The 21,066-nt window shown below is 39.1% G+C and overlaps 1 protein-coding gene across 1 annotated transcript in view; it reads left to right on the top strand.

Moving 5' to 3' along the window:
• PSME4 (proteasome activator subunit 4) overlaps positions 1–21,066 on the top strand; it is a 121,345-nt gene that overhangs the window by 23,430 nt on the left and 76,849 nt on the right. Inside the window, exons 4-10 of the mRNA XM_060249138.1 lie at positions 5,919–5,963; positions 8,595–8,744; positions 11,684–11,747; positions 13,083–13,157; positions 14,863–14,985; positions 15,784–15,876; positions 16,906–17,171. Of these exons, the coding sequence (XP_060105121.1) occupies positions 5,919–5,963; positions 8,595–8,744; positions 11,684–11,747; positions 13,083–13,157; positions 14,863–14,985; positions 15,784–15,876; positions 16,906–17,171 (816 nt within the window). The remainder of the gene's footprint in view (positions 1–5,918; positions 5,964–8,594; positions 8,745–11,683; positions 11,748–13,082; positions 13,158–14,862; positions 14,986–15,783; positions 15,877–16,905; positions 17,172–21,066) is intronic.

The following is a 21,066-nucleotide window of genomic DNA, read 5'->3' as shown; positions in this document are numbered from 1 at the left end:
TTCAGTAACAAAACGTCTGACAAACTCTGGACAATATTTTAAAATAAGATGTATTTTTGAAAATTGTAAGAGCAGCACAACTGGATCAGACCATGGTCTGTCTAGTCCAACATCCTGTTCCCAGCAGTGGCCAGCTTGATGTTCCCAGAAACGCCACATGCACAGCATGAAGACAGGAGCCTTTGGATTCAGCCATTCATTTTCATTGGCTTCTGACCAGTTCTTCATTTGTGAACAAATTCTACAGAGTTGATTTTTCACTGTATGAAGACTTTTTTCTTCTTTCTGGAAATAGTTTCAGCACATTTTTCGTGGACCAAAAACTAGTATAATACAGAGATACTTTTCTCTGCATTTTCTGCGTAACATATAATTTTATAAACTTCTGCAACTTGTTCCCCTTCTGCCTTTTAGATCACAACTAGATAAGATGGCATTAAATTATTATTAGATCTCCTGCAATTCTTTAATAGGTTAATAGTCAAAGGGGAGAGGAGTGGGCAAAGCAGTGAACATGGAACTGTGGGAGGGTTTGTTTTAACCCTTCCATCTTTTTTTCTGAATGTCTGTAATTCAGAAATTACCTGTGCTGTAGCAAAATTCTTGCCTGTTATTTCTCAACACAATTTTGGCTATGTTTGATTTTATGTCTAACCTAAGTTTATTTCTGATTTATGTCACGCATTTAAATCCTTCTGTGTATATCATGCCATTAAAGGTCTGAAATTGAATTGAAATTGAATTTGAACCCTTTCATCTGCTCTTTGTCCCACATGGGAAATCATATGGGCACCTGTGTATCTTTCTCTTCAGGGCAACAATTTCTGGTGGACGCATGGGATTTAAGTCAGGAAAAAAAAAACATGTGAAAACTCACAATACAAGAACTCGTGGGCATTCAATGAAATTGCTGAGCAGACAGGTTAAAACGGATAAAAGGAAGTACTTCTTCACCCAAAGGGTGATTAACATGTGGAATTCACTGCCACAGGAGGTGGTGGCGGCCACAAGCATAGCCACCTTCAAGAGGGGTTTAGATAAAAATATGGAGCAGAGGTCCATCAGTGGCTATCAGCCACAGTGTGTGTGTGTGTATATATATATATATAAAAAATTTTTTGCCACTGTGTGACACAGAGTGATGGACTGGATGGGCCATTGGCCTGATCTAACATGGCTTCTCTTATGTTCTCATGTGACTTTTCCAAAAACCAGAAGAGATGGAATTAAAGATGTCCCACTATCTTGACTAGTTGTGTCTTTAATTGGCTTTTTATGGACCACATCACACCAAGCCCTTCTATCTTCCACCATCCCCCTAAGTTCGCTCAAATTCATGTTCGTTGTATCGATAATACTGTCTAACCATCTCATCCTTTGCAGTCCCCTTCTTCTTTTACCTTCAATCTTTCCCAGCATCAGGGGCTTCTCCAGTAAGTGCTTCCTTCTCATTTGGTGGCTAAAGTATTTGAGCGTCAGTTTTAGTATCTGACCTTCCAGGGAACAGTCAGGGTTGATTTTTTTTAGGATTAACTGATTTGATCTCCTTGCAGTCCAAGAGACTCTCAAGAGTCTTCTCCAGCACCACAGTTTGAAAGCATCTGTTCTTTATTGCTCGGCCTTCCTTATGGTCCAGCTCTCACAGCCATACATTACAACTGGGAATACCATTGCTTTGACTATAAGGATTTTAGTCGGCAGTGTGATTTCTCTACTTTTTATTATTCCGCCTAGATTTGCCATAGCTTTCCTCCCAAGGAGCAGGCGTCTTTTAATTTCATGGCTGCAGTCACTGTCTACAGTGATCTTGGATCCCAGAATGTAGTCTGTCACTGCCTCTATGTCTTCCCCTTCTATTTGCCTAGGAGTGATGGGGCCAGATGTCATGATCTTAGTTTTTTTGATACTGAGTTTCAAACCAACTTTTTTGCTTTCCTCTTTCACTCTCAGCAAGATGATTTTTAAGTCCATATGCTTTAAACTTTCTTGCAAGAGAAGTTCTTCAACTACTTGATAATTTTGGTTGCACTTTTCTTCATCTATTTCAGCTTTACAATACCATTTTTGAAGTGGAGTGACTGTGCACACTATTCCAGATTCATCTGTACAGTGGATTTATGTAGGCACTAGGTGTTTCAGGCATCTTCCACAGTGCAGACAGATGCAAAGATTTGCTCAGCATATCTGTACTTTTCCTCTACTAGTTTTAGTTTGGTAATCCTTTCATATTTTTGTCTAATGATCTAGCTGTGTTCCCTGCACTTGTTTGTCTTAATGTTTTTAGATTAGTGCTTATCAGTTGTGTTTTGGGATTGCCTTATTGTCCATTGCTGTATTATTTTCCCCTGTAATTTGCACTCCCTTTTCTTATGTTGCAACATCATAGAACTGACACTGATCCACATGCCAGGATTTTGTGCCAAGGAAAAAGAGAGGGTGACTAGTGTGCTATCAATAGAAGATGAGATTGAAAATTTGAGGGATATGAACTCTTAGCGCTTAGAGCACTGTTCTGTGAAGAAGGTTTTCTTCATTGTTGGATTCTCTCCATGTCCCACTGGTCACAAAGTTGCTTTAATATTTTCTCCTGAATGATGGAGTTCCCAGTAGGGTTGCTGGCTATGGGTTGGGAAATTCCTGGAGATTTGGTAGTGGAGTTTGAGCACGGAGGGAGCTCCATGGGATGTGATGGATGTGATGCCTGGGAGTCTCTCTGAAGCTTCTATTTCCTCTAGGGAAATGTTCTCTGTTGTCAGGAGATCCATTGTAATTCTGGGAGAACTCCAGCCCTCCCCCTCCCCCAGAGGTTGGCAGGCCTTGCTCCCAGAATGGTAGATCGGTTGCTAGTCTGATATAGCATCACTTCATTCTTTGCTCATGAGCAGTGTGTATTAGTATAATTAGATGGCAACTAAAGGTATTCCATTCATGTGATGAATGTCTGGTAGTGTTACTAACTTAGCAGAGCTCTGTTGGTTTTTTAAAAACCATGCTGAACACATTTTTGAAATGAGGACAGTTAACTTGGATTAGTTTACCATACTTTGTCTTGAAACTGACCTGCTGTTCAGTATGATTTTATTGCTAAAAATTGGATGTGTAGTCTCTCAACACACTACAGTTTCTGTTTTGCAGCATTACTGGGACTTCAAATGCTACTGTTTGGTTTGTATTAGCCTAAAATAGTGTCAGTTGAGTGTGGACTTCAGAAAACTCCTACAAGTCTTAATTACATGCTTTGAATACTTTATGAAGTATGTGGGATTTTTGTATTGGAATAATGCTGGCAATCAAGCATTATTTTGTTAACTTAAATGTGGATTATACACTTTTTGTCTATCTGGAAGATCTATCTGCCTACTCTCCCAAGAACCTGCTCAAGGTGACTTACAAAGTAAAAGATTAAAAAACACAAAATGGCATGAAATTGTTAAAAATTAACAACCTAACCAGAGTGTAAAACCAGCATAAAACATTTAGCAGCATCAAACAGTCTCATAAAACTTTTCTTAGTATATAATCAAACTGTAATAGTTTTAAAAGGTCAAACCCTTGATTTAAAGGTCAAAGCCTTAGGTATAAAGAGATGTTTTGGATGTGTGGCTGAAAAGGAATATGGTAGGCATCAGGCAAACCTCAAGGAGTAGGGCATTCCACAGGTGATGTGCAAGTTACAGGAAATTCTACAGGTGGAGTGCCACCACAGAGAAAAGCCATGTGTCTGGTTGCTTTCTGCCTCACCTTTGGCCTTGAGAAAAGGATCTTGGCTTGTTATCTGATTAGTGTCCCTTGCCTGCAAAATTCATGCCACTATATATAAGCCTGGACTTTCATAGTAGCTGCTTCTGACATCTGTCAGCATGGGACTGAAGAACAGGGATCCTGTCTCCTCGCCCTTTCATCATTAAATATACTAGTGGGGAGAACTTGGGCCTTATGAACACGTATGTCATTCTGTTGCAGCAAAGCCAGCAAACCTATCAAAGCATTCTACGTGTTGTTCAGTTGCCTTCGGTCCTATATTGACAATTGTCACAAGTAACTACTAGGAGAAGTCCAGGTTTTTTCCTTGCCTTGTACATCCTAGATTGTTGTGTTTATATCTTTGTTGATAACACAGAATGAAACATGGGTAGATGATGCAAGATCTTACAGGTCTGTAGTTATTTAAAATGCTGCTAGTTTCTGCATGCTCTGAAGCCTCGTGTTCACAGTAAAAACTAAAATAACATGGACTTAACATGATGAATTTTTGATCATTGGTTAAAGTCATTGTGAGGTTTCTAATTTTTTTGGCAGTCTTTCCTTGAAGAATAATAGCTAAGTTTGAAGACTTGCAATATTACAAACAGCTGAGTTGTATTTTAACAAATCTTACTGCATCCACTATGTATTTCTCTTACCTTGGTATAGCATTTTTGCCTGAAAGCCATTTTTATCCCCTCCCCCTCCAGTATGTGTATATCTCAAGCAGAAGGAGTTTCTGTTGCTTCCTTTCTTTTTAGGTTGGAAAATAATAGTGGCAAAATCTTTATTATCTTCCCATTTTGGCATTTTCCCATTTTTCCCTCCCTTTGGCTTTGGGATATTATGACTCAATATTGAGATGTAGACGGATTGTAACTTGGACATAGAATTTCATAAAGTTTTGCTGCTTTGTTTGTGAATAAGAATTGTTTAATAATGCTTAGTAATCATGTAGTGTATTGGAAGTGTCCAAAAAACTTCCCACCAGGCAGAGTTTTGCAGATGGCAGTGTGGTGTGATGGCAAGCCACTCTGGCATCATTTGGAAAGAAATCCCAGCTGTGTGGCAGTATGAATGGATTACTTCTCCCAGCACTGGCCCTAGCCATAAGAGTCAGTGGTTCTGGTATAGAAAATGGCCAGTCCATCCCCTCTGTTTGCAGAGTACTATTTTAAAAACAATGTGGGAACTGTTCTGCTGCAAATACGACATTTTAGTTGTGTTTCAGTAACCCATAAGATAAGCAAGTATAGTTTAGGGTTGCACTGAGACTGGAAGATAGCTTGGGCCACCTGGGTGAATTTGTGTCTGGAATAACATTCAAATTGGGAACATCACAACTCATACTTAGCGGCTAATGCTGCACTAGCTCTAAAAGGCCACCTGAAAACGAAAGGGGAAAAGATATCTCTACAGAGTCTTAAGTTGTAAGTGAGCACAGAACATCTAACTTTGTAAAATCTTGTAATACTCACATGGCAGGAAAGTTAAACTGGCATCTTTAATGTAGACTTTCATGAAAAGTGCCTTAGGTCTTCCCGTAAACTGAGAGAATTTTACTTTTTGAATAACAATTATTCAGAGACTTCAATGGAATGTGTGTGTTCCTTGTAACAGACCAGAGATACAAGTGAATTAAGAGTACTTGAAGAGGTGGCATAGAGAAAAGACTATTTTCTTTGTTTTCTATGAAATATTTCATAATGAAAACAATTCATAATGTTTGTATTAACAGGAAAAAGATCTGAAAATAAATTTGCATATGAGATGCATTTAATTGATCTGAGAGCTTTTGTGTGATTTCCCCCCCCCCCCCCCTCTTAGTATTTTTTTCTTTTAAAAATCTGGTTAGGATAAAAATGGGCTTGGTTGCATAGTGGAGAACAGAACGAAAGAAGGGGGAGTTGTACTACTGCTTACTTCTGTTTGTGGCCCAGTGAGTGCTTGTGAAGGAGTAAAGGGCAACATACGGAATTAAGCAAGTTTTAATCCTTATATTGAGGATTGAATAACAAAGGAAAATTAACTGTTGCATGTACACGGATGCTGTCTAATTGCATCAGTATCACTTAGCTTTTGCACAAATATGCAGTTGTCTTAATATATGACACTGAAAGTAAGGTGATGTAATTTTATCTCTAACTCCTCTCCCTCTCTTTTCCCCCTTTCAGCTCTGTAGAAAGTGTTTTAAAAACCCTTGTGAAAAACTGTCGCCCGTAAGTACTTCTTACTATTTCCAAATTGCCGGCTCCTGTGACTCCCTTTTGTAAATGGGGAAGCCATATTGCAGTAGAGGGAAGCTTGTCCTCCCCTCCCCCCTTAAGATCTTGGTCTACAGTTTGATAGTGCAGCACTACATTTGTGTATGGGGCTTTCCATTTGCCCAGTTGTGGAAAGGAAAAGAGTCTTGTGTGCTCACAAAGCTCAGTCCTCTGTAACTAGTGACTAGAGTCCTGTGTGCTTAAGCAGCTTCTAGCTGTGTATAAAAACTCTCAAACTGCAGGAAATAGTATAACATGTAATGTCTTATTAATGAAGGCTATACATGTAAGTGGTTTGTGGTTAGCAAATGGATTGGCTATACTGAACATACTTTTACAAAGTCTGCTGTTCCTTGACATCTGTCTCCATCTCTTTCATCAGTGGTGGTTGGACTTTGTTGCCTCCCAGTCCTTTCAGGCTCCATCGTTCTATAATTCTGTGTAGCCTATAATTCTGTAGAGTCCACAGCATAAGATGACTACTGCTTTGTCTTAATAGACTCTAATATAAAGCTTCACAAACAAGCAAGAAAGTGGGTATGATTGCAGAACTTGCTCTTTTCATGCATCTCAACTCTATTATTTCATATATTTTTGAGATTACACCTTTTGTACTAGTCACACTGAGAGGAGTCCCATTTATGTATGTCTTTTATGAGAGACTTTTATGTAAATGGGACTCCTCTCACTGTAATACAACTAAAAGAAAAATTGTAAGGGGGGTTAACAAATTGGTTTGTGCTATAGCAATTATTTTAATTGTAAACTGTAGGGTATCACCAGAAAGTTGTTGAGATTTGAACAAATACTGATGCAACATGTGACTAGTGCAAAAGGAGTAATCTCTTAAATATATGCTTACCTAATTAAGATAGACTCAAGTACATTAAATGGTTTGAAATTAATATGGGAAAAGGATAGTGGAACAAAGATGGAAGATGGAACAAAATATTTGGAATAAGATATGATTTATTCAAACAGGGAAGACTGTCAATAACTCTGAGAGAACTCCTTGAAATGTTTACATAGATGGTATCTTACTTCAGCACACCTTGCAAGGATAGGGAATACAAATAAAAAATGTTGGCGAAATTGTAATCAGCAAAGTGATTATACCCATATGTAGTGGTCATGCCCAGTAGTGCTACGGTTTTGGAAGAAATTTTTTGTAGAAATGGTGAAGATTACACATCAAACCATTTGTCCTACACTAGCTTTGGGTTTATCATCAGTAAGGGAGAAACAAAGTGTGACATCTAAAGGATTAATTGTATTTATGTTAATGGTGGCTGGTAAGATAATAGCTAAAAGTTGGAAATCTGTAGGAGTATTAACAGTACAGTTTTGGCATACTGAGTTATGGCAGTGACTGAAAAATTAATGGACCAACTCAGAACAATTAAAAACAAAGCCAAAACTTTAGATTGCTTGAAACATGGCATGATTTTATTTTATACATAACTCCGAATAATACTCAAAGCACTTTTAAGTCCTTCTTCAGATTATGGGGAAAAAATTAAGTAAGGCTCTCTCTACATTTTAACTATATTTGTTTAAAGGTTAAAAAAGGTTGAGCTCTCTATCAATGCTTCAATTCGTTTAACTAGGTTTTTTTTGTGTTACATGTTCATTGTAGTTTTTTTATTTTGGGGGGAGGGGTGTGTTTCCTTTTTATTTTGTACTTATGTCTGTATATTGCCTTTATGTCTGCTTTAAAACCAATAACATTTAATTTCTACCCCCCCCCCCCCCCAATTCTTTCATTTAGTTAAGTTCTGTCCTAGTTAAATCAGTGGGTCTGCATTATATTAACTGTAGATGACATTTCTTCTCAGATAATGTTGATTGAACTGGGCAAGATTTTGAGCCATAAAACCCTAGAGGCCAGGCCAGCTTTGTAGATGGGTTGCAAGACTGCCCTCGGTGGACTCTGGAAAAAGCAAAGCGAAAGGCAATAAGCATGTTTTCCTTTTGCAGCTGGCAGGCTTTTTGCTCTGTCCCCTCTAGTTAGGAACTACCATGTAAAAGATGTTTGAGCATTGAGTAAACCTGGCTTATTTAGTAAAGCGGATGATATTAATTGTAAATTGTCACCCGATCCCCAGCAGCTTAGAGTCTTCTCATGTTCTATTATTACTTTTTCCGATCTCATAAGATTATCAGCATTGCTTTCAGACCAACATTTTATTATTAAAACATTTATACGCTGCTTTTCCTTATGCTTCAAAGCAGCTTACAGTAATAGTTAAAGATAAATTCAGTTAAAATCAAAATAAAATGGCAAGCCCCAAATCTCTGTCCTCTTCCCCCATTAAAAATTCCTGGCGTTAAAACAGTATTCAGTGTTCAACAGTAACTGACCATATACTTTCTTAAGGCCACAGCTAGGACATGCCAGGCTTCCTCTGTACAGGAAGGTAGCATTTATTTGTTGGTTTAGTAGCAGTTATTAACTATAACTTGCACAATTCTGTCTGTTTTTAAAAAAAGACATCTAAGTGAATCACCACACCTTATGGTATTATGTTAATTCTGACTTTTTGAAGTGTTTGTGTATATTGGTTAGCAGGTCTATCTTTTGTTTAGGTATTTTCCAGAAAACGCGACAGCGGAGATGCTAAATGAATGGCGGCCATTAATGTGTCCCTTTGATGTTACCATGCAGAAGGCCATCACTAATTTTGAATTGTTTCTTCCTACTACTCTGCCTCCAGAACTTCACCACAAAGGCTTTAAGTAAGTTGCTGCTGCAATTTAAAATTTCTTTATGGAATGATCTTTTGTATTAAAGGCTATTACTTATTTATTGGTGACTAGTATAATTCATATATTAAGTTATGCCTGATTTGTAAAAGTTTGTCTTTGATTTAGGTTGATATTTCTCCAAATTGGCTATCATAAAATTAATAGGATAACTTAACATCTAAAGCAGTAATTCTTTGTGCGGGAAGCAAGTGAACCTCCAGGATTGAACACAGAGTACCTGACTCAGATTCTTTCTATGGTGTTGATACCAGCAATTCTGATGCTGAAACTTTATTAGAGCTGGTGCCTCAAATTCATATAGGCATGGCACTGATGCAGAATCATTTGATACACAAACTGAGCATTTCATTGAATAGTTATCTGATTCAGGTTTTGTTACCCAACACCAGAGAGAGAGATGAGTCTGGACATTCCTTTAGTATCAAGATCTGCAGGAGGGCCATTGCTCTAAGAGTATCACCATTCTCATTGTACCCAAGGAGGCTGACTTGTAGAATGCTCATTTTGTTTTCCTTCCAGATTAAGGGACACAACTGAAGGTGCCTTATTTAGAATTTTAGAGCTAGCAGCTGTTTGCTTAATAAGGTTCTCATTAATGTTGCTTGCATATATGAATGGGCTAAATGTGTTACTATTTGTGTTTTACCTTTGGCTCCATTGCTGTGTGTCTCTGGACAGCACTGTAATATTAATTACAGGCATTTAAAAATACATCAAATAATATGTTGGTATCTGTATCTTTTTCATTTTTAATGAAAAAGATTGCTAGAGTTACATGCTAATTTTGCACTCTATTGCCAGTCTATCTAAATTAGAAATAGAAATGTGCATGTTTTAGAAGAAGAAGAAAATATTGAATTTATACCCCACTCTTCACTCTGAATCTCAGAGTGATTTACAATCTCCTTTACCTTCCTCCCCCACAACCCTGTGAGGTAGGTGGTGCTGAGAGGGCTCCACAGAAGCTACCCTTTCAAGGACAGCTCTTCAAGGGCTATGGCTGACCCTTTCAAGGACAGCTCTTCAAGGGCTATGGCTGTCCCAAGGCCATTCCAGCAGCTGCAAGTGGAGGAGTGGGGAATCAAACCCAGTTCTCCCAGATAAGAGTCCTCACACTTAACCACTGCACCAAACTGGCTGGTTGTTTTCCTCCTTACAGATTTCACAATATGCTTAATACATGTTTGGATCCACATTGGGGAGAAAAGTGGGACAAAAATAACTAAAGACACAAAGAACTGTATAGAGAAGAGTACATGTGTGGGATATGGTAATTACCTCTTTCCACCAAGAATGAAAATTTGTGTAAAACATGGGGTGGAGTTTGTTTTTGGGCAAGAATCAAAATCTTTACTAGTAAAGTCACTTTTTCAAAAGGGAAATGAGAGAAAGAAAACAAATGTTTTGGATAGGAATGGGTTTTGAGGCAGGCACTGAACACAATTAAAGTTGACTGAGTTAGCTATACAGCTAGCCTTTGGTACTTGTTGTCCTCATTAACTGAGACAGCTGCATAGTTATCTCAAAGCTTTTCCAGGTTGTCCTTGAATGTTCTCGTTAAATTGTTTCATATGGTGGTGCTGTTTCTTTTTGGACTTATCACTTCAAGGTCATATTAAGCTACACTTACTCAAGTGCCTGTTCACGGAACACCTCTCTGAATTGTGTCCCACCCTGGAATTCTTCACATAAATTTATAAATGCTTGCTTTCATCTTTATGGTGTTAAATGTTGATAAGGCACATCCCAGTATAAAAGACTCCCTGCTTTGTGCTTCTTGAGATTCAGTGGGAGACACCTAAATTTGTTTTATTGATATCAGTATATATGCTTCATTATTTAATGTTTTTTGCTGGTGCTTGTGTCCTTGGTCTTTTGATCTGAGTTGGATCTAACGCTTTTCTGTGGGTGAGAAAAGAGGGAAGGGAGTACTTGTGTCCACAAAAAAAGGCTATCCAAGGGATAAAAGGACTTACATGGACAAAAGCCATATGTGATGGAGACTGTAGTAAGAGGGGAACTAGAGGAGAATGAATGAAAAAAGTTGGCAGAATCCAAACTTCTATATTTATATCCAGGGCTTTTTTTGTAGAAAAAGCCCAGCAGGATCTCATTTGCATATTAGACCACACACCCTGGCCAAAGCTCCCTCTAAACTGTGGAATTTTGTTCTGGTCAATGACTGTAATAATAAACTGAACTGAACTGTGGAATCTTGTAAGCAATAATTCTACTTTATGAGCTATTGGCATTTAAAATTGTGAGCTACTATATAAACGAGTTTGCTCTGAGGCCATTTTTCCTGCGCTAAGATAAAAATGTGTGAGCCAGAGGCTAAAAAACTGTGAGCTAGTTTAGAGGGAACACTGCTCTGACATTACCATTGTTTCACACAGGACTTTTGGGGGGGGAAAGCCCAGCAGAAACTCATTTGCATATTAGGCCACACCTCCTGACACCAAGTCAGCCGAAACTGCGTACCTGTGTGTTCCTGCTCAAAAAAAAGCCCCGTTAATATCTATAATGAACTTTCATTATTGTTGTGAAATGTCTTAAGATTCCAAACAGGCTCCTTTGTACTCAGCAGGATTTAGTTCTAGAGATTTTATGGAGAAAACTTTTGTCATACCAGCCTCTCACCATTCTCTTTTATAATAAAACTGATCTAACTTACAGGGTTGTTATAAGGTTTGGTGAAGTAATAAGAAGAAGTGAGATCTGATATAATGTGGCAATAAATGGTTAGGCTTAAAAGTTCTACTTGATTTGTCTTTTACTTTGAGGAACTTTATGTAAGTCAGACAGTGTTCAGAGTCACTGGAATACTATATAATTCTGTATATGAATTGCTGGAGTCATGATTGGTGTAGTTAGCAATGACAAATGTGGTGGCCTAATTTGTCTTGCAGACTCTGGCTTGATGAGTTTTTGGGCCTTTGGGTTTCTGTTCAGAATCTTCCACAATGGGAAGGGGTAAGTTTCTCCATTTCTTTTTTCTGGTCTACATAAAGTGTCTGGCTTTGTAATCCCAACTAGAAGTTGTAGTTCTAGGAAATAAATTAAGGACCATCAAACCACCTGAGTGAACAAGTGATATTTTGTTTGTTGGGCATTTTTAAATTGCCTTCTCATGCAGCATTCTGTTTTTTTGAATGCTAGCATTTCCAAATTGAGAGACAATATTTAGGTTGTTACAACTGCTTTATTTTCTGATTCTTCAAATCAAGCCAGTGTATCAGGATACTGCTGGTATTTTTAACTTGCAGGCAATCATATAGATACGAGAGAAGGTTCTATTTTTGTGTTAACTATAATTGTTGAAACAGTGAGAGAAAAAATGCAAGTAGCTTCATTGGTCCATAATGAAATTCAACAACTAAAGCAATGTAAATAGCTTTATTAAGACTCATCTCTGTGGGGTCTTTTTTGTGGGTGGGGTTGATGGGCTTAATTTTTAAAAAACCCATTACGTGGCTTTTGATTTTGGATATTTAGTCAGATCTTTCCAACAGAGCATTAAGGTGGTTCCTCAGACTCTCTCTATTATACTCTGATCTGACAAAGACAATTTCTCCATTTTTTTGCCATGGCTCAGAGATAGGGAACATTCTATTATCTGGTATATTCCCTTCTCTTCCCTTCCTCCCTCTACCAATCGTCTGCCCCTTACCTTTTGAAGTTTTGTCTGTGTTCTATTATTATGTCTGTAGCAAGGTTACAAGTGTTTAACTATCAATCAGATTTTCAAACCAGCTTCATGTTTGGTTTAAAGCTAATTATGTTTGCCAACAGCACTGTATACCGCACTAAAGAGGGAAATGAGAAGGGAATTCTTGCAGGGGGGTCCATAGAATGCTGTGGATCTTCTTAACTGTGACTAAAAGATCTGGAAGTTTTACATGCATTGTAGTCCCAGTCTACTAAGTGTTTTTATGGGTTTGGAAAATCTAATGTGTACTCAGAATGTGTACTTTCAAGGATTTCCTGTTCATCTCATAGGAGGAAGCAGGTGAGTTTAGGAGTTCTACTAATAGATTTGCTCTGTCCACTGATACAAATGGGGTAACCACGTTTTTCTCTGCAGCTATGCAAGTTAAGAACCTCTGGGGTTTGAAATTTGTATTTTTATTAATGCACTGATTTACTTGGTTGTTGTTTCTCAACGTACCTGAGTGTTTTCCACGACTATGTATACTAAGAAGTTTCTTATGTTTTGCCTTTGTACTAACAAAAGTAAGCATCAGGACCAGAATTCTCACTGAGAATGTGTGCTGGATCATGAAATGTGTTCTTTTGCTCTCTTTTTAGCATCTAGTCAACATTTTTGCACGCTTGGCCACTGATAATATAGGCTACATTGACTGGGACCCCTATGTTCCAAAGGTAATGTCTAATAATTGTAGAAGTGATAAAAATATAAAAACAAGATAATTACAATAAAAAGCTTTGTAATCCCTCATTAATGGGAATTGGAATTGCTACCTAATCAAATGTGCTGGATACTGAAGCTTGTTGCTATGCCCTGTATCCAGAGGAGTCCACAGACACCATTGAAAATGCTATGGCCATGGCTTCTATGCTTTGTGGTACCCTTCTCCTGTCAAGCCATCCTGTGCAGCAGACAGACAAGCAGACCAGCTGTCTTGAAGCCCCCTGGCGGAGCAAGCTCCTGACAGGTTGAGACAGGCTTCGGGGAGGGGGGGGGAAGGCATCTGAATATGACATAAACTAGCAGCCCTGGCTGTCAGAAGCCCAGCAACAGCTGTAGGTATTGAGCTGACTGGGAGGGGTTACATGCATACCCCAAAGATGCAAGGGTATGGTGGCTGAGAGGGAGGAGTTTGCCTTGGGTAATGCTGGTTAGCTGAGTGTTCTGTATAATCAGGTGCTGAATAACGAAGCTTTTACCTTACCTTTCTGAGTGACCTGTTTAGTGTTTTCTGGTGCTGGCTGCAGCCGGAGATGCACATCCGTTCTTAATTGCCATATTCTGTTCTGGAGTAACTCTCATGGCTATTACTCAATGAAAAAACCTATTCTAGATTTTTTTTTAAAAAAAAAGAAATCTTGTTACCCAGACTGATTATGCCTTTGTATGAAGAAATCTCTCTTGCCGGTGTGGATGTGCTGCTTATCTATTTTTGTACATTGCTCTGCATTTTTGAATGAGAGGGTGGGGGGAAAACATCCCCAAAACACTATTTCCTTATTAAACAGTTCCATCTGTATTTAAAGTATTCTTAATAAGGAAATAATCTACTTCCCTGACAATGTGAATTTTTTATGTGTCCCTCTACTGTTTCCTCTAAAATATGATAACCAGAATTGCACAAATGGTGGCATCTTCTTAAATTCTAAACCTGTATTGTCATGCTTTCTATGAGTGTACTTGTTGTCAGCTGTGGTCAGTAAAGCTTGGGGAAGCTACAAATGTGGCTACCGTATTTCTTTTTTTAAAAATCTGGAAAGTAATGCTAGTCTTCCAGAACTTCCCTGCCTCTGCTCTTCCCCCTTCCACTGTGGGTGTTTACATCTCACTGAGTACTTTTTAATGACCAGCAGTATGTTGTGTTCTTACACTCTGTCCCTAGTAATTTCTGAAAAAAATTAAACTTCAGGCATTTCAAATCTTATCTCATAGTTTTAAAGCTATTCTCTTGTATTGCCAAGCTTTTCAGGGCACCCCAGTAATGCTTGGAGCAGGAACATGGGCTTGTCGGGAACAGAGTTTTTGTTCAGCAGTGCTTGATTTGCTTGAAAGGATAATTCCTGCTGGTGATACACTTTTTATTTAGCAGTTGGCATAGGTTCTTTCCAAGGCTAGTGGGCGAGATACATATCTAGAAAGGATAAGTTTCACTGTGGCTAACATGTATAAATCAAACAGTTAGAGATTCAAGGTAATTATTGTTTGAAGTTTGTTACTGAAATCCTGACAACATCCCTGTTATTCCAACAAAATTGTTGCTGGCAAGGTGCCTTTGAGGATCATGCTGTTAAGCTGTCACACTTTGATATTTTGGATACATTGTAAATGGAATACAGTTCATACTTTGATTATTTAATAATGGATCCTTTTTTCCTACAGATATTTACTAGAATACTGCGCAGTTTGAATCTTCCAGTGGGAAGCAACCAGGTGCTGGTTCCAAGATTCTTAACAAATGCTTATGATATAGGGCATGCAGTCATGTGGATCACAGCTATGATGGTATGATCCTTTTTGTTTTCAGTGTACACTCATCCTGATATCCAAACTATAGTATTCATTGTACATTGCCTTTAAGCCTGTACATGACTGTAGCCGTGTGTGTAAATATGAGTTACAATAAATAAATGCTTCAGTTTGTCTAGATAATATTTTGACTTGTCTGTGGAATAAATAAAGGAATATGCAGGGATGGCCAGTTTGCACTCTCAGATGGCACAACTTTATTCCCCAGGCTGCAAAAATGTTCTTGCTGTGTAACTAATTCAGGGCAATCAGTCTCTATAATAAAGTCAGCATCATCTAGTAGTAAGAACTTCACCTTTTAGAAGATAAATTAAATTGGCTTGCTGTGTTTTAAGAGCAACAGCCACTTGTTTGTAAATGTAAATAAACAGAAATTGTAATCACAGTCTTTGTTAAATAGATGCCTAGAGTGTCCCACCTTACATTTCTGGAGATGGAACTAATGTAGTTCACGTAATTATGAACTCTTTGGGATTGCAGTTTTGGTAGTGGAAAGAGGCAGCCGCTGTCCCGTGTTATTCTGAGACCATCTGCACATAGATTATATTAAGTTTGGGCAAGTACTTCTGTTTAAAAAAAGCTTCTGTGTATTTGGCTTCTTGCCCCTCTAATGTTTTAATTGTTACTGAAAACAGAATAGTACAGACTCTAAGCCTTTATTAAGACTTTGACTTAGAGCCAATTAAGACTGAGCTTGTTAAAGTTATACTGTGGCCTTGTTAGGGTTTCTTGGAGGTCAGTCAAATAACACAACTTTATTTTTTTTCTGGACAGGGTGGACCGAGTAAGCTTGTACAGAAACACTTGTCTGGGTTATTCAAAAGCATTGCCTCTTTTTACCATCCTTCAAATAATGGTCGCTGGTTGGTAAGGATATATGTTTCCCTGAGATTAGACATGCTTATATTGGAGTAGAATCTTGATGTTTTTTATTCTCTTCAGCTGTTACTTTTTTGTAAAATGATATTCACACTAAATATTTTATTTAAATAGAGTGAATTACAGCACATTCCTTTACATGTTCTGTAAACACAAGAAGCTGGAAAGCTATTGATCGATTAAAAATGTGTTCTTATTATCCATTGTTAAAAGTGAATCCAAGATCCTGGGAATTCAGTAGCATAGTCTGAAGTCATTGCTAGAAAATTAAGACAAAGATAAATGGGCTGCTGGCTTTAGAAAATTGCTTTCCTGTGTAATTTGAATTTGGAAGGGGTGCGGCAGGTGGGATTGAGGAATAAATGGCTTTTTGTAGTTATTTTTTAGGGAAAGGAATGCACACTGGAGAATCTGCTGCACCACCCATCCTGCCCTTCATCGCCTAGGCCTCTTGAGCTTCAGGAACCCAGGCTGGGGCAGACACTGAGCTTCAGTGACCCTGTTTTGTAGTATATCAGTTTTGTAAATGCTTAGACTGCTCAGATGCTGAAAATCTTATTCAGAGGAGCATCCACGTGACTTGGAACACCCAAGAAAACTATATATTCACACTTTTTAGCAACTCTTGTAACGGCAATTGTTTCTCAGTTGTTATGGCTATAACTACGGCCAGCTAGGCCACATGTTAAGTTCTGTTTGTTAACAGTCTCCCCTAGGGACGATCAGGTGAATTGCATGGAAGAGCTGTTAAATGTCCAAACAGGCTGTGGGACCTTTGCTGTGAAATATATTCTTTAAAGGCAGAAGGGTGTGGGCTGCTTTGCTAAATGACATAGATTGATATACTGAGAGCCTGGCCTGAAGCATGTTCAGAAGCAAGGCCCAGTTTGTTCAATGGGAATTACTTCCAGAGTAAATATGTGTTGGATTGTAGCCTGAGTGCAGAGGAGATCTTGATGCTGTTTTTGCTGCTCATTAATGGAATTGATTCTATTACCCTTTTCTGTATGATGGCAGAACAAGCTCATGAAGCTCCTTCAGCGGCTACCAAGTAGTGTTGTCAGAAGATTGCATCGTGAACGGTTCAAAAAGATGACTTGGCTTACTCCTGTGCCTGATAGCCATAAACTTACTGACCAGGATATCACAGACTTTGTAGACTGTATTATTCAGCCTGTCCTCCTGGCTATGTTTAGCAAAACTGGAAGCTTAGAGGCAGCCCAAGCTCTGCAGAACCTTGCACTAATGCGTCCTGAGTTGGTAATCCCACCAGTACTTGAAAAGTAAGTACTAATGGATGGGGATGGGTACAGACTGGCTCATCATGAGTTAAAGTTTGTCATGAATTTTGGCTTGTCCATGGAAGGGTGACCAGCATGAACATTTCATTAACTTTGATGCTGTTCGTGGTAGTTTGTGAATGATTACATTTTCCAGGCAGACTGTCTTCGCTCAATCAAACTGTTTATAAAACTCCAAGGCAGCAGGGGAGTAGGAATTCTTCAGCCTTGGAAGCACCACTAGGAGCTCTCCAAAGCTTAACAGGCACTGCTGGCTGCCAGTAACAGAGTTCTCATTCTGTTCTATAGGATCAGAAAACTATGTATATGCTCTCAGCTTTGCAGTCTGTTTTCTCTAGGCTGTTTGCAGTTACAGAGAGAGGTGGGGAACCTGAGAAGCTTTGCTGGTGGGTTCCTCAGCTGAGGACCCACATTTTGATTGTGATTCCTCTGCTGTAATGGGATTTGAAGGTGTTAGGTGGATTTAGGTCTCTGAGCCACCCATCTCTGTGCTCATGCCAAGTGGAGGGGCTTAGCAGCTGAACACCCATGTTTTATGCCCCCTCCTGATTGCTGTGAGGGTGAATGTGGGTGCAAAGGGTGCTCATTGTGGGGGAGAAGTCCCTCTGTGCAACTTGAACTTTTAGTGGTTGTAAAATGTATGAATATGATTTTATTGTATATTTTGTTTTTAATCTTATATGTTTTTTACTGTTAGCTGCCCTGAGCCTGCTAGGGGAGGGCAAGATATAAGCATGATAAAAATAAATGAATAAGTGAGGATGCAAAAGGTGCTCATTGTGGGGGGAAGAAGTTCTCCATCCCTTGTACCACAGGCCCCCATTCTCAGGCACCAAACCCATCCTGCCAGCCCACAGGAGCCTACCCTTAGCAGGGAATTACTAGAGGTCTTGGAGCCTCCTCCTTTTGATCTATTCCTGGGGCTCTCCACAGAGGACAGAGTTGTTAGCACTGCCCAGAAACCAGCAGTTGATAACACTCCTTGCAGAAGTCTCTGATAGCAGTGTTTGGAGGGAGGGGAAACACCCACACAACTCTCTGTTGCTGCTTCTGCCTCCAGTTCACTCCTCTGTGGCCCTTCCCAGCCCAGTGCCAGAAAGCAGCTGTCCCTTCCTCCACCTTCCCCAGTGTTGGGGTGTCAGACCACAGTTTGGTAACATTTCTGCACCTCCTCTGAATCCTGTGTGGCAGAGTAGCAGGTGTGCCATGCTTATGTCTGGAGGGTCACAAACCCCAAACCTGTCGTTCTACATCTTCCACAGACACCTACAAAGGGTACCTCCCAGTATGTTGCCTCATTATGGTGGCCGGTGGGAGGATGAAGAGGCCCATTCCCCCTCAGCAGGGAGAAATGGAGGGGGAGCAGGAGGCCCTTCAAAGAAAGACTCCCTGTACTCAAGGTGCTGTGGGTGTTGGAGCATCAAGGCAAGCCACCTCATAAATGGCGAAGAAAAATTTCAGAATTTGTGTGGGCTGGGAAGAAACCAAGGATCAAAACGAAAATTTTGACAGATGCAAAAGAGAGGTGGATTTCAACTACCGAATTTAAAATTATATCAGGAAGCAGTTTGTTTAGTGTGGATAAAAGAATGGATAACGCTGTTAAACAAAAAACTCTTAGGTCACGGAAGGTCACGGAAATAAATTTGGCTGTCATGCGTATTTGTATTATGGAAAAAAGAAGATGGAAGGTTTTTTCTCTCACCATTATATAAGAAATAATTTGCTAAATACATGGATGAAATTGTTGATGCGCCTGTGCTTAGTGAGGGTGGTTTTAGTGACGCAAAGAATGAAGGCTTGCACACAGTAGTGTTAAAACCACTATATGCAATTTATTTACACCTCCACTCTCCAATCCAACAGAATGCTCCGCTGCTCTCCACCATACATATCCCACACACAGTAAAGTGTCTTTGTACATTTATACATCAGGTCCAGCCAGGTAACCAATCAGCTTCCTGCTGAGTCATGCTGACATTGCTTAGGCTGATGCAATCTGGCAACCAGCCACCATCTGTCACTTAGATGATCTACCTGGCAGTTCAGTTTCACTTTCCCAGCATGTGCTAGAAACTGTTTATCATTGCATAAACTCCATATGAAATATGGAGATGAGAGAAGACCGTTCTGGATAGTGCCAGCTGAAGTAATAAAAATAACGGCTGAGATAGGTGAAGAAAAGTGGTTGTCATATAATCAATTATTAAAAATACAAAGTGGCAAAATAGAATTGAAAACTGCTGAAGAGTTGAATAATAAATATGATTGGTTCCAAATGCAACAAATAAAGAGCTTGGTGGATAATGATATCAAAACTGAAGGAATAAGAAAAGAACAAACAGAAATGGAAAAAGTTCTGCTTGGAGATAATGAAAAATTAATTTCAAAAATATATACATTACTTTTAAAATGGTGTACGGAGGATGAAGTTGTGAAATCTCAAATGATTAAATGGGCAATTAATGTAAATAAAGAAAAACAGATGGAAACTTGGGAATACTTGTGGAAGAGTTCTATGAAGCTTTCGACGTGTCATAGTATTAGAGAGAACTGTTTTAAAATGATGTATAGATGGTCTATGACTCCTAAAAATTGGCAAAGATGAACAATAAGATGCCAGATAGATGTTGGAAATGTAAAAAACATGAAGGTTCTTTCTACCATATTTGGTGGACTTGTGAAAGGGCAAAAAAGTATTGGCAGATGATTCAGCAAGAAATTTCTAAGATCTTGGGATATGAATTCAAGAAAGTTGCAGAGACTTTTCTGTTGGGATTACAAATGGAAAAATTTCCAAAAGAAGATAGAACTGTAATTTGGTACTTGCTTTCAGTTGCTAGGACATTATATGTGCAGTTGTGGAAGCAAGAAAAAATACCAGAGAAATGGGACTGGATTATAAGAGTTATGACATGGAGTGAAATGGACAAATTAACAAGAATATTAAGAGACTATGATTTGCAAGTTTTTAAGATGAAGTGGAAAAAGTTTAGAAGATATGTAGAAAAAGAGTGGAAAATAAAAGGACATTGGACAATTTTTGATAGTGATTAAATTTTTTAAAAAAGAAGAAGAATATAAATTTTTGGTTTAACACTTAAGGGTGCTTTTAAATATTTGCATTTTAAGTAAATAACGCCGGCGGGGGTCAAGTAACGGGGGGAGGGGTGGGTAAAAAGTAATATATGGGGTAGATAAAAGAAGTTATTAAAGATGTAAGAAATACATTTATTACCATGTGTTACCAATAAAATTGTTTTAAGGAAGGCAAGCCACCCCCCAATAGGTCATTTCCATGAGGATGTCAGCAGTGCCTTCCAGAAGGCTATGTGGATGGCCCAGGAAGTAATCACTCGCCTTATCGAGTGATTGCTGTGGATTTATTTATTTGTTAGGTTAGATTTTTAAACTGCCCTTTCCTGCAGGACAGGTCTTAGAGCGGTATATAGCAATTAAAATATACATATGTTTTAGAAATAAAAACAGTAGCATCCAATAAAATACAGCCCTTTTCCCTTGTGGCCAACCCTTGTCCCTCATGGAGGATGTAGCCTTTGGCTGGCTGCTGTAAGACTTGGCCTCCTAGTACTCTGTCCCTTTGTAGAGGACCATAAGCCCTGTCTGCCCTGCACTGCTCTGCAATGGCAGTAGTCAGGGGTGAGCTCTCCAGCATGTAAGGCAGAACTGTGTACTTCACAGCAGCCAGCAGCATGGCTACCTCTCCCTCACTGCCCACTGATGGCAAACAAAGGACCTGTCTGTCTGGACTGTCGGGGCAGGGCCCAGACTCCAGGAGGGGATAGTCCTGCCACCAGGCTTCAGAGTGGTTCTGTTTCATGTGCAGGAGGTGGATGCAGACCATACAACACAAAAC

The sequence above is a fragment of the Heteronotia binoei genome, chromosome 1 (assembly GCF_032191835.1).
Source record: "Heteronotia binoei isolate CCM8104 ecotype False Entrance Well chromosome 1, APGP_CSIRO_Hbin_v1, whole genome shotgun sequence".
Lineage (NCBI taxonomy): Eukaryota > Metazoa > Chordata > Lepidosauria > Squamata > Gekkonidae > Heteronotia > Heteronotia binoei.
This window is presented reverse-complemented; position numbering and strand designations above follow the sequence as displayed.